At 32.4% G+C, this 11,403-nt stretch overlaps 1 protein-coding gene across 1 annotated transcript; it reads right to left on the minus strand.

Annotated features, from left to right (window-relative positions):
* Positions 1-6,013: 6,013 nt before the first annotated feature.
* LOC145093652 (MLO-like protein 6) lies at positions 6,014-10,997 on the minus strand. Its single transcript, XM_079031853.1, has 15 exons — positions 10,770-10,997; positions 10,631-10,688; positions 10,304-10,536; positions 9,830-9,946; positions 9,649-9,709; positions 9,052-9,140; positions 8,087-8,161; positions 7,828-7,922; positions 7,677-7,726; positions 7,465-7,505; positions 7,198-7,371; positions 7,044-7,079; positions 6,863-6,930; positions 6,694-6,754; positions 6,014-6,596 (listed from the first exon to the last, which is right to left on the minus strand). Exons 1-15 carry the CDS (start codon positions 10,890-10,892, stop codon positions 6,129-6,131), a joined length of 1,749 nt encoding a protein of 582 aa, XP_078887979.1. The 5' UTR covers positions 10,893-10,997; the 3' UTR covers positions 6,014-6,128.
* Positions 10,998-11,403: the final 406 nt, after the last annotated feature.

An 11,403-nucleotide genomic window follows, 5' to 3' on the forward strand; every position in this document is an offset into this window, starting at 1 on the left:
TTACCAGAAATTGTTCTAATCGCGCATACGTTCCCTACTACGCACAAGGCTGGCAGAACGTGTCAAGAGGGAGACACTCCAAAAGATACCCCTCAAGGTCACGCTCAGACATTGATGACTGGAATGCCAAGAAGGCCAAGAATTCAACTCCCAAGGCCAAGAATCCGAATCCCAAGGGCAAAGAGGGAATGCCGACCAAGAAGTCCAATCCAAGAGATGCCCCAACAAAACCAAGACCGGCTAGGTCAAAGTCATCTCGAAGATCGGCTTCAAGTGCCAAATCAAGTGCCGAGGCACCCATCGGATCGAAAAAGAAATGGGTTAAACCCAACTACAAATGGGTTCCGAAGGCTCAAACTCCCAAATCTCCTAATGCTTCTAACGTTTCTACATCTTCTGTTTGTGATAAGCAGGACATGTCATGGGAGAGAGTATTGTGCAAGGATGACAAAGGTCGACCCAGTTTCAAAATGGACTGGGTTCCGAAGACCAACTGATCCCGCTCTGTGTCGGAGCAGCTATGGAGGCATATCATCAGACTTCGGTTTGTTGGTAGTGGCTGCTCCTGGCATATGATTGGGGACATCTCTCAACTGTACAACACTCAGAACATTGTTTGAGAGCATGTGTCCATTGCGGGAAAGGAAAGAAGGAAGGAAAGAAGGGATCACACGGGGTTAATTCTTAAAGATATGAAGAATTTTCGGATTTGTTCTGAGATTATGCTTGCTGTTCTCAAACCTTCTGGATGAAGATTCAATCGGTGACTTACGGTTTGCGTTTTCTTCTCTATACTCCTAAGTTTTTTTCTTAACCTGATTCACTTTAAAGACTAATTTTTGTTTTAGGTTAGTTTAAATTTGAGCATTATTTTCGTTTCTCTCCTATGCACAAATTTAGGGGGAGAAATAAAAACAAAACAAAAAAAAAAAAAAAAAAAAAAATCAGAAAATCAGAAAATAAAAATATATGTTGGTTATGAAATCTGCTTGAGGGAGTTGTTTTGGGAAGTGATATTATCTAGTGATAACAGGCAATCTAAGTCTGCGTAACGTACCCGAAGTTGAAGGGTCTATGCTCTGACTTGATGCGTCGGTAGGCACGAAAAATTTTAAATGGACTTGACTAGGGAGATTTGAACTTAGGAAATTCATAGACTTGACAAATCTTGACCTAGTTAGATCCATTCAGCCTGATAATACGACGCTCGGATAGGTTGAGCAGGGAGATATATATGGGAATCTACTCGTCACATTAATTGAACCCGTACTCGGAACCGTGGTTTAACTTTTCCTCGATGTGCGGATTCTGTCCTTAATTCCGGTTGGATGGGGCGACTGGTAAATTCCGATAAATTAGGTCTGTAGAAAATCGTTTTCTTTCTTTCTTTCTGTTAGTCATATGTTGTCTCCTTTGCGTGACTTCCAATCCGACCTGGTACACAACATATGCAACTCTATTTCTCTGCAGGATATATATATATATGTGTGAAATGTATGTGTGAAATACTTTTCATCTGTTAGCCATATGCTGTCTCCTTTGCGCGACTTCTAATCCGACCTGGTACACAGCATATGCAACCTTCTTCTTCTCAACCCCTCTGAAGTAGTTAGCAATAGAATTCTGAATCTCTTCTCTCTCTGAATGGTTGTCTGCTCACCCGGTGTAAGGAGTACTCTGGAAGTTCTTGATGGCTGGGGCATATCAGGAAGCGGGAAACACGTTCCAGTACACTTAAAAATTGAACTCATACAGATTGTCTATAGATCTCGCTGCTCAATTTAGGTGGACAACAATATCCCTGGTCGTCGTCAGATGAATGGTCCTTAAGATATAGTATCTAAGGAATTAGGATCAGATATAATTTTTAGGAACTTAAGTTCACCTTGTCTTGTAACAAATAGTATGTCCTAAATTTGTCACAATTTTTCGTGTTTAAGTGGACAACAATACCGACGATCGACCAGACAAAGATGTGAATATGAAAGGTACCGACAAGTGGATAAAGGCTGTCTAAAAACTTTGATCCCAAATCTCGCTTAAAGTTAGATATCATTTTTATTTTTGTTAAATTTGTCATAGTTTCTTCTAATTTAAATATTATGGGAGAATTAAAAAAATTAAAAATAATGAAAATTAAAAAAATAAAAAAAAAATCAAAAATCAAAGAAAAATCAGAAAAATTAAAAATCCAAAAATAGTGTTATTTCTATTTTATTTCTTGTTCAGAAAAATAAAAAAAATTACAAAAATATTTTTTTTCTGTTTTAATTTGTGTGCTAAGTTTTCTTTTAGTTTTGTTTTGTCTTGAATAGTGATTTCAGGTATAGATAAGACTCATGGAGTTTGTGTTGAAGATTTCTGAGCAAAAGCCTCGTCCGTGAGCATCGAAGAATTCTCATTTGAAGGAGCAAGAAATGAAGATTATTCTTTCAACATTCAATTTGTCAACCTCAGAAGCAAGGTGAAGCTGCACTTGAAGATTATGTGACGGATTGCATTGAAGCCTCCTCAATTAGTCTGCTGCTATCTTTGTACCTGCTAAAGTGATCCAGAAGATTTGTTCTCTCTAAAGTTCTCTCTGAAGATTCTCAAGCTGAAAGCGTTATCTTTCAAGAATCAGTACGTCAAGCCTCCTCACCCAATGTGCATTCAATGCCAAATTCTGAAGAAAACCTCAAGTGCACAAGATGAAGTCATTCATTGAAGATTCATATGTTCATCATGATCCTGTGAAGAATTTGAAGATTAATGTTGAAGCCAAGCTCTCATTGAAGATTGACAAGAAGAGCCAGCTACCTTTTAGGGGGAGTTTGTTGGGTCAATTAAGAAAAGAAAGCTATAAACCAAGGGGGAGATTGTTGGGTCAAAAATATGGTTTATACTTTACTTTTCTGGGCAATTATATTTTTGTGTAATAGTTTATGAATTTTCGGTCTAGTTTACGGCTGAGTTTACGGTCGTAAACACCTTACGGCCGTAAACTCATTTACGGCCCATTTGTGTGTCCGGCCTATATTCTTGTATAAATAGAGGTGTTAGGGTGAGGAGTAAAGATGGATGATTTGAGGAACACAAGTAGTTTACGGCCAGAGAGAGAAATCGTGTGTGTGAATCTCTTGTATCCAGATCATAATTCATATCAATACATACAAGATTCATATCATATTCTTCTTCTTCTTCTCTTCTATTTTATTTTGCATCATCCGTTTGATTGGGATTCCGCACCATCAAACGGATTTGACTGATACACGGGCAGATTAGGGACTTACATAATATCTATGATCTTGAAACAAAGATATATGAGTTGTAATTTGCAAGTTGGCTATACATTGGTGATACGAAAACGCATCAGTAACTTGGTGTTATAAAACGTATTGTCATGTATGGTTTGATGAGTAAAAGATACAAGCATATGCGTCAATGTTTATTTGTTCCTTTTGTCCTAACGGGAAAAGCGATATCTGTGGGCCCCTCGATGATTTGGTGTTGACTTTTGTGTTGGGCCCAGCCAGGACTAAATTGATGTGTTCGATTAGAAGTCCTATATCATCACAAATCAGAAATCGAGAAACATAAATTTTGGACAAAGAGATTGATTGTATTCCATGTCTTATGTCTAAGGATATCTGGTAGAACAAAGGGTCATGTGATCACTTATCTTAGGACACGTAACTGACTGGGTCAAAGTTCGGCAGCAGCTTTTTGAAGCTACAATTTGCTGGTCAAATTTAGAAGTCATGCTAGCAATTATAGTTATAGACTTATCCAAGTGAGAGATTGTTGGATTAGGTGTCTAAGCCCATAACTATAATTGGTATGTACTTGAATTGATAGCAGCACAATCCTTTTGGGCTGCCCTCAAACCTAGCAATCGGACAAGAAAATTATGAAAGGAGAGATATTAATTTATTATAAGATTAATAAATTAATATAAATGATTTATTAATGTGTTAAAAGATTAATATGTTGATTAGAAATCATAATGTATAATTAATAGTTAGCCAGAAATTAATTAGAATTAATTTTGGGGTTAACTATGTTAATTATAAAGTGTAGGGACTAGTTTGCAATTATCTAATAGTTGAGTGGAAGGCTCCAGAACCCCCTTGGAAGAGGATGGACGAAATCTATAGGGGAAACCCTAATGATTTCGTCCATGGGGGCTTTCATAAGGCCCTTGGGTTTGCTTAGGCCCTAAGCAATGAGCATTAGGGTTTTTCCCTAAACCCTAGATCCCTCAGCTATATAAGGAGCCTCCTGACTCACATTTTGGGTACTCCTTCTTTTGAAGAAACCCTAGGCCGAGAATTGCATACTCCCTCCCTCTTTCACCTTCTAGTTTCCTTCTTGCTAGTTCTTGGGTGTGATTCCATTAGAGGCATTACATTTGTGGTGCTAAGCTTCCAAGAAGATCAAAATCAAGATCAAGAGGATTGTCAATTGTTTGCTATAACAATTGAAAGGTATGTAACTCCTAAACCCTAGTTTGTTATTTTCGAAAATAGTCTCTCTCCTCTAGGGTTCTTGTTTTGCAATTCAAAGTTATATGTTCAATAGTTAAAACATAGATTCAAAGTAGGTTGCATGTGAACTTAGGAATTGTTTTTCTAGTTTATTTGTTTTACCTAAAATCCATCACAATGATCCTTTAAATATGGTGCAATACCCCGGAATTTAGGGTTTCATCTGTCAGCTCCTACTCGTCGAGTCCATTGTTGGACTCGGCGAGTAGGTCACTAAAACTTGTGGACCAACCCGCTGCTACTCAATGAGTCGGGCAACCAACTCGTCGAGTAGACCTTGGATTCAAGAAAATAAAAATTCTTAAATAAAATAAATACCTGAGAATCGGGGTGTTATATGTTATTTGCATAATTCAACATTTTTTGTAATTTTTCATTCTAAACATTTAATCAAATTAATATTCAAATTAAAACTATTTTTAAGAAAAATGAGTTTTATAATAATTATAATTAAATTTGGAGTTGCTGCTCACCATTTGAGTTGATCACAAATTCAACCAAAACATGATTATTTTATAACTCAATGACATGATTTTAGAAAGGGAATAATAATTAAAACTTAATTTCTTATATCTTCAAAGCAGTTGGCATAATTAATTTAAAGTGACAACTATACGGATAAAATATCTAATATACAAGTTTCTAATAAAATAACTATTTGTAAACCTGTTATTAATTACTATTACAACTATTGACTTTTTAGAAATTTATAAACAATTTGTAGATTTAAAATTTTTATATTATCTTTTACTCAATTGAAATGTATATTGTATTGTATAAAATTATGATTTTATCAAATATCTATACATACGGAACACATATCTTTTACTCTATTCAAATATATATTGTATTGTACAAAATTATGATTTTATCAAATATCTATACATACAAGACACATATAAGATATTAATAACAATATTTATATTAATTTTAACTAATCATTATAAATTTACAGATAAAACTTCTATCTTTAATAAATTAATAAATTTTTGCAAATCTTTGATTAGTTATTATGATTTGAAATTATCAATAGTATTTTTATTTCTAACCTGGAGTTTTCACGGGTATTAACCTAGTTAATAATATGTTAAACAAACATGGTTTTTATTGTTAATAAAACATGAAGGAGATTAGTAGCATGTAAATATGCTTTACTTGATTTTTTAATTTTTCTAGTATTATAATATCAAAGAAAATTTTTAGTCGGATGCCCCTTAGATTGTAAGCATGTGCAACCACAACATCTACAAATATAGGTTGCCATTGATCATGATGAGTTATATAAAGTCAAATCATATTGTTTGTTTTATGGATGGACAAAAACACTAGTGAAAATTTAATGGTTTCACCAAAAGCTATGTTGCAATAAGCTCAAAAATAAAATTGGTTTATGTACCCCAAACACAACCCTTTATAAAATTCAATATTTCCAAAAAAAAATCCGCAAGTTAAGCACATTCTAAACAAATGAACTTACAAAATATCAATTTACAAGAAGAAACCATACATATCGATTAGTAGAAATAAATGTTCTTTACAATAAAATGAACAAAAGAACTAATAATTAATGCTAACATCTTTCCTTTTACTTACATTTCTATATCATATATTTCTTTTATCAAACGAAAATTCTTTAGGAACTCCTATCGTCACCTCATGTTGTTCACTAGCACCCGTGTCAACAACTATTGCCAATTGTGACGAACTTGCATCATGGATCTCATTACCTTGCTCTCTATTCCCCAATTCCACCTCATGGGGCACTATCGACATTTCATTAACCCTTCGTTGGTGATAGGAGGGTGAGGGCGAACCATCAGTGTCCCAATTATCACTATCAAAGTTTGCAGTTCTCGGAGATGGTGGAAAGCTATCAATATCAGTTCGGTAGTTTTGTAAGAGATGAACAGGCGACATGCCATGGGTTGGTGTTCCAGGCCTACTTGACATCGGAGTCACTTGGCCCGACTTTTTATTTCTTTTAATTTGTTTTCTTGCAGATTGGTGCCATGTTTTTAATGCGGTTGCTACTCTTTCATTGAATATTGTTGGCTTCATAGTCGATCCCATCTATTTTTTTGTAACAAAAATAGAGATAAAAAAGTTTAATACATGTCTTAATAGATTGTTTACTTCATTTTGTATATTTAAAGTTATTATTAGTTACCTGTGTGACAAGAGCATATAGAGGAAGAGTAACGTAACTGCATAGGATCTGAACAAGTATCCTAGCGAATCAAAAACACCAATAATTAATATCCAATAATTGATAATGATGGTCTATTTGTCTTTCACTATATTTTATTTAGAAAAAAACAAAATTAATCCATACTCACCCCATGGAGATCCTGATGACAATGTCTTCTGTATGTTCATGAAAGCAAGATTTTAGCCCAAATTCATACTGTTTAATTTACAAATAACAATATGTCAGAACAAGAACAATATATATAGATAATTTTAAAAGAGAAATAATATTGATACTACAAAGTACAAATTATAAATTATAAATCTTACCCAAGTCCATGCAAAGAAAGCTATCTGAAAAGCATTCTGTGACATTTATAAAATAAAATGATTTAGTATAAATTAATGTTATGTATATGGAATGAAAAGGTACAACGTTTGAAGCATGAGGTACGTGGATTAATGCATGTGTATACTAGGTTACCTGAAAGAGGACAAAGTTGATGAGATAGAGAATGAGACGAGGGCGATTGAACCAAAAGAGGTCATCACCAGGTTGAACCACAGGTACACCTTGTACGACCTCTCCTCTTTCTTGAATACTTAATCCCATTTTCGTAATTATCACTTGTAGTTTTGTTCCAACTAGTAGAATAATCTGTAAATTATTATTTTTAAAAGTCAAATAAAGGAAATATAAAAATTCAAAGTAGGTAGTTTAATTAATCTTTATTGAATTGTATATACTTACAACCAATGGTATGAATGGTAGCCACAAATAGGAATACAACCCTGTCGAAAAGAAATAAAATGTGGATTTTGTCAATAATTTGACCAAAAATAAGTATTATTAGAAAGAGTTGAATCTTATTAATTTTAATTATTTCTAGATTGCAATAAAAATAATTAAAACAAACTTTGATTTGAAATAAAAAAAAAATTGCAATAAACGGCTAAACGCACCATGGGTATTAAAGAGCAAGAAGACAATGGCGAATAACCAGATCGGTGGACTGTTGAGAAAAGAAGATAAATAATTAAATTTTGTACTTTCAGTAATTAAATATAAAAAAAATACTGTTACATAGTAAAATTAAAAAAAAAAAAAATTTACCTTATACCCACAACGACCTTGAAATCTTCTTCAAGAGATCTATTGATGTATTTCTGAAAGTCGAATCCTGATTGGCTTTGTGGGGCTAGATGTGCCTAAACTCAATATTGAAACATGTTAACTTGGAGAAAGTTACAATAATAATTCAAAATTAAGTTTGTTTTTAATTAAGCTTAATACAATTGATTTTTTACAAAATGTAAATATTTTTTAATAATATTATATAGTGTGCTACATTAAAACTTCATAAAAAATTTACCATGATGAATCCATGTCTCAAAGTGAGATAATCAACTTTAGGGACCGATCGAAAAAATTGTCTAAAGAAACAAACCTGAAATTATAAAATGAAACAATTAGCAAAATTGAATAAAATAAAAATGAAAATGGTAAACATTTAGCCTGCTGATAAATAAATACTCACATCTAATTAAGTAATCATCAAATGTTATATGCCAACTTATATTAAGATTGACAAATAGTTTTTAATTTTAAATTAAATGGAAACAAAGAATTGTATTTATTTAAAAATTATTAGTATGTCATTAACTCATTATGTCATAGCATAATCTAGAATTTGTAACCAAATATCATATATGAATATGTTCTTTAAATTTGTAAAATCAATTGAACTCTTTCCCCTTAAGTAACGGTTTGTGAAGCAATAATTTAATGAATCAGAAAGTGACAAGTGTACGTTGTAGGCGTAATTAATACCGAATGACTTTAAAAAGACACTTAATTACAAGAAAATTGACATTTAATATCTTATTGTTTCAGAAGTCTTTAAAGATAGGGGGTCGTTAACGCAATTGACTTCCTTCTTCCTCATTTATATCACAATATCACATAAATCTTCGTTAAATTATTTAATCTTCTATACGGCACTTTCGTAATTAACATCTTATTCTAGAGCATATATAACCGATAAATACGCCCATGAAAAATGCATGTCTTTTCATAGTTCAAATTAAACAAAAAAATATATGTTTAAAATATACCATACTTTATAGACCAATGTTATCTTATGATGTCTTCTATAAGTATCACATGTTTAGGTCTTTGATAATTAGTTTAATCAATTTAATTTCATGTTATTATTTTCATTTATGGATCTTGTTGTCATGCATAATGTATTTGCCAACTAAGACAATATTATAGACAAAAAGTGATATAAGTTAACAAAAACTATTATATATATTCAAAGATCGACGAAAGACTTACAATCCATAGTAGAATCGGAGACTTGCTCCAGAAATTTAGATGTCTTCTTCCGAACGATGTGTCTCTTGCAAATCTAAACCTCTCTGGATCTGTTAGCATGCAAATAAGTCATTAAATATATATATATATATATATATATATATATATATATATATATATATATATATATATATATATATATATATATATATATATATATATATATATAAAAGGGTGTATTTATATATGTATGTGTAAATTAGTGTAGATCATGCACATGCACAGACTTGTAACATAATTTATACAATTAAATATAATTTTGGACGTCAATCTACATGTGCAATAACAATTTGGATTTAGAAACGAGCTCTGTTCGATGAACTTTTCTTAAATGGAGCGAATAGTCATCAGTTTTTAATTAATTGTATTACGTAAAAAAAATGCTATTTCTATTTCAGTTGTTTTAATTATAAAGTCTTCATGGCAATTATTTTCATCTCTTATTGAATAACTTGTACCATATTATCACATGGTAAAAATACTGAACTAAATTGGAATATGTTATTTTAAATGTAACAATATATAAACTGTAATACATGCAGTTTATCGTACACATACCATGAGAAAATTGATACTCTACGGTTTTTGTCTCCTTCTCCCAATGCTTCCATCTTCTCATCTATACATATATAAAATTATGGCATAAAATATCAACAATTCTTCATATTATGTGAAGATTATTGACAAAAGAAAAATTAATTACTGAATAAAGTAATTAGGTGAAATTAACCAAATTTACCTTTGCTTGTCCTAAAGCCATGGTAAGGATACAGTAAATAACATGAAATAAGGCGAGAGCGAAGATGAATATATGAAGTTGATGAACCCCATCATACGACATAAAAGAAACTTTTCCCTGAAAATATATCCAAATAATGAACACTTTAGAAATAATTATCAAAATAAAAAGACAAAAAAGTAAACTTTTATAAGGTAATAATCAGACGTTATACTAATCAAATACATGGAATTTCTTTGGTAACTCATCGTTATCATTTAGAAAAAGAAACCATGAGAGATAACCGTTTTCATAGCTTGTTGAAAATAAGTACAAATGGTTGAAAACCGTACGTTCTACATATATAATGTTATTTTATTTCTTAAAAATCAAATACAGTTATTCAAACTAAAATATTAATAATTAATTTCAAGTTAGATTAAGATAAAAAATGACAAAACGTTTTTTTGATATTTTATGCGAGAAATGACATACCTCTGCACACTTGTCATCGCCGCCACTACCAGCTAAGATTCGCCGTGTGCTGTCGCCCATTTTTGACCAAGTGAGCAGCCTCCGGCGGCTCTCTCCGCTGTCGCCGGCGGATTCCTCTTCTTCTCGGCTGCACGGATGCCAAGAATTGGCAGCTCCCTCCGATATACAAATCTTTGTAATTGGTGTCGTCCCCGCCGTTAACAACAGCGATATGAATCCCAACAACATAAGCTCTACGGATTAAAACCCACAAATTAACACAAAAAACTTAATGATCTAAACACTAAACTTAACCAGTAGTTTCATCAATGATAAATTAATATATACCTGCTTTAATCTTTTCCAAGGATTCATATAGAGCTTTCTTTCGTTTCTTCTTGAACCACTACAAAAAGCTCAAAACGATTAAACTCACAGTACTCGAAGCTTTAAAAATTTTCGTTAAAGAGTAGTTATTTATACATACATGTCCGATCATATGGATGATTTGTTCGATAAAAATGGAGATGAGAATGAGCACAAAGCAAACGGTGGCAACCGCCCATGTCGGCGTTTGCTCTAAAGATCTGCCGTCAGTTCCTCCGGCCATGGAGTTGTTGTATTTTCGACTTTATTCGTACGAAATTACTGGGAGAATTTAAAGTGAAGTAGAGGGATGGGTTTTGGGTTGATTGATTATAAATCTTTGTTTGAAATAGATTTATAGGGATTTAGAGCTGCGAAATATGACGAAAGTGAGGAGTCAAAAAGTTGACTTTTTCGTATAGACGCGTGTGTGAGAGATTGGAAGACCGAATCACCTTTTTTATAATTTTATGAAACTGGAAATACTTTTTTGACTCGAACCTTGCATGGGTGATTTCGTGGTTGTCATTGGTTCTCTAGCTTTTCTAATCTTGGTTTAATATTCACTTTTACCGTTTAGGAAAATTATAAATTAAAAAAAATAATAAAAAAGTTGGGGGTTTAACATAATCAAATCAAATTAAGATGAATAACATAGGTACTATTTAAATCATTCGTTCCTATAGTTTTTACATAGTTTATTTGAATGTCAATAGATGTGAATAATTATATTCGTAGACATATCATCACTCAAA

Source organism: Lactuca serriola, chromosome 1 (assembly GCF_051521515.1).
Source record: "Lactuca serriola cultivar US96UC23 chromosome 1, Lser_US96UC23_V15, whole genome shotgun sequence".
Taxonomy (NCBI): domain Eukaryota; kingdom Viridiplantae; phylum Streptophyta; class Magnoliopsida; order Asterales; family Asteraceae; genus Lactuca; species Lactuca serriola.

Excerpts from the sequence above, each read along its gene's own strand:
- LOC145093652 (XM_079031853.1), bottom strand. The coding sequence starts at position 10,892 with ATGGCCGGAGGAACTGACGGCAGATCTTTAGAGCAAACGCCGACATGG. Across the intron at positions 10,537-10,630 it reads CTTGGAAAAGATTAAAGCAG|AGCTTATGTTGTTGGGATTC; the intron begins GTATATATTAAT and ends TTTAATCCGTAG. Across the intron at positions 6,755-6,862 it reads GTCATCAGGATCTCCATGGG|GATACTTGTTCAGATCCTAT; the intron begins GTGAGTATGGAT and ends TTGATTCGCTAG.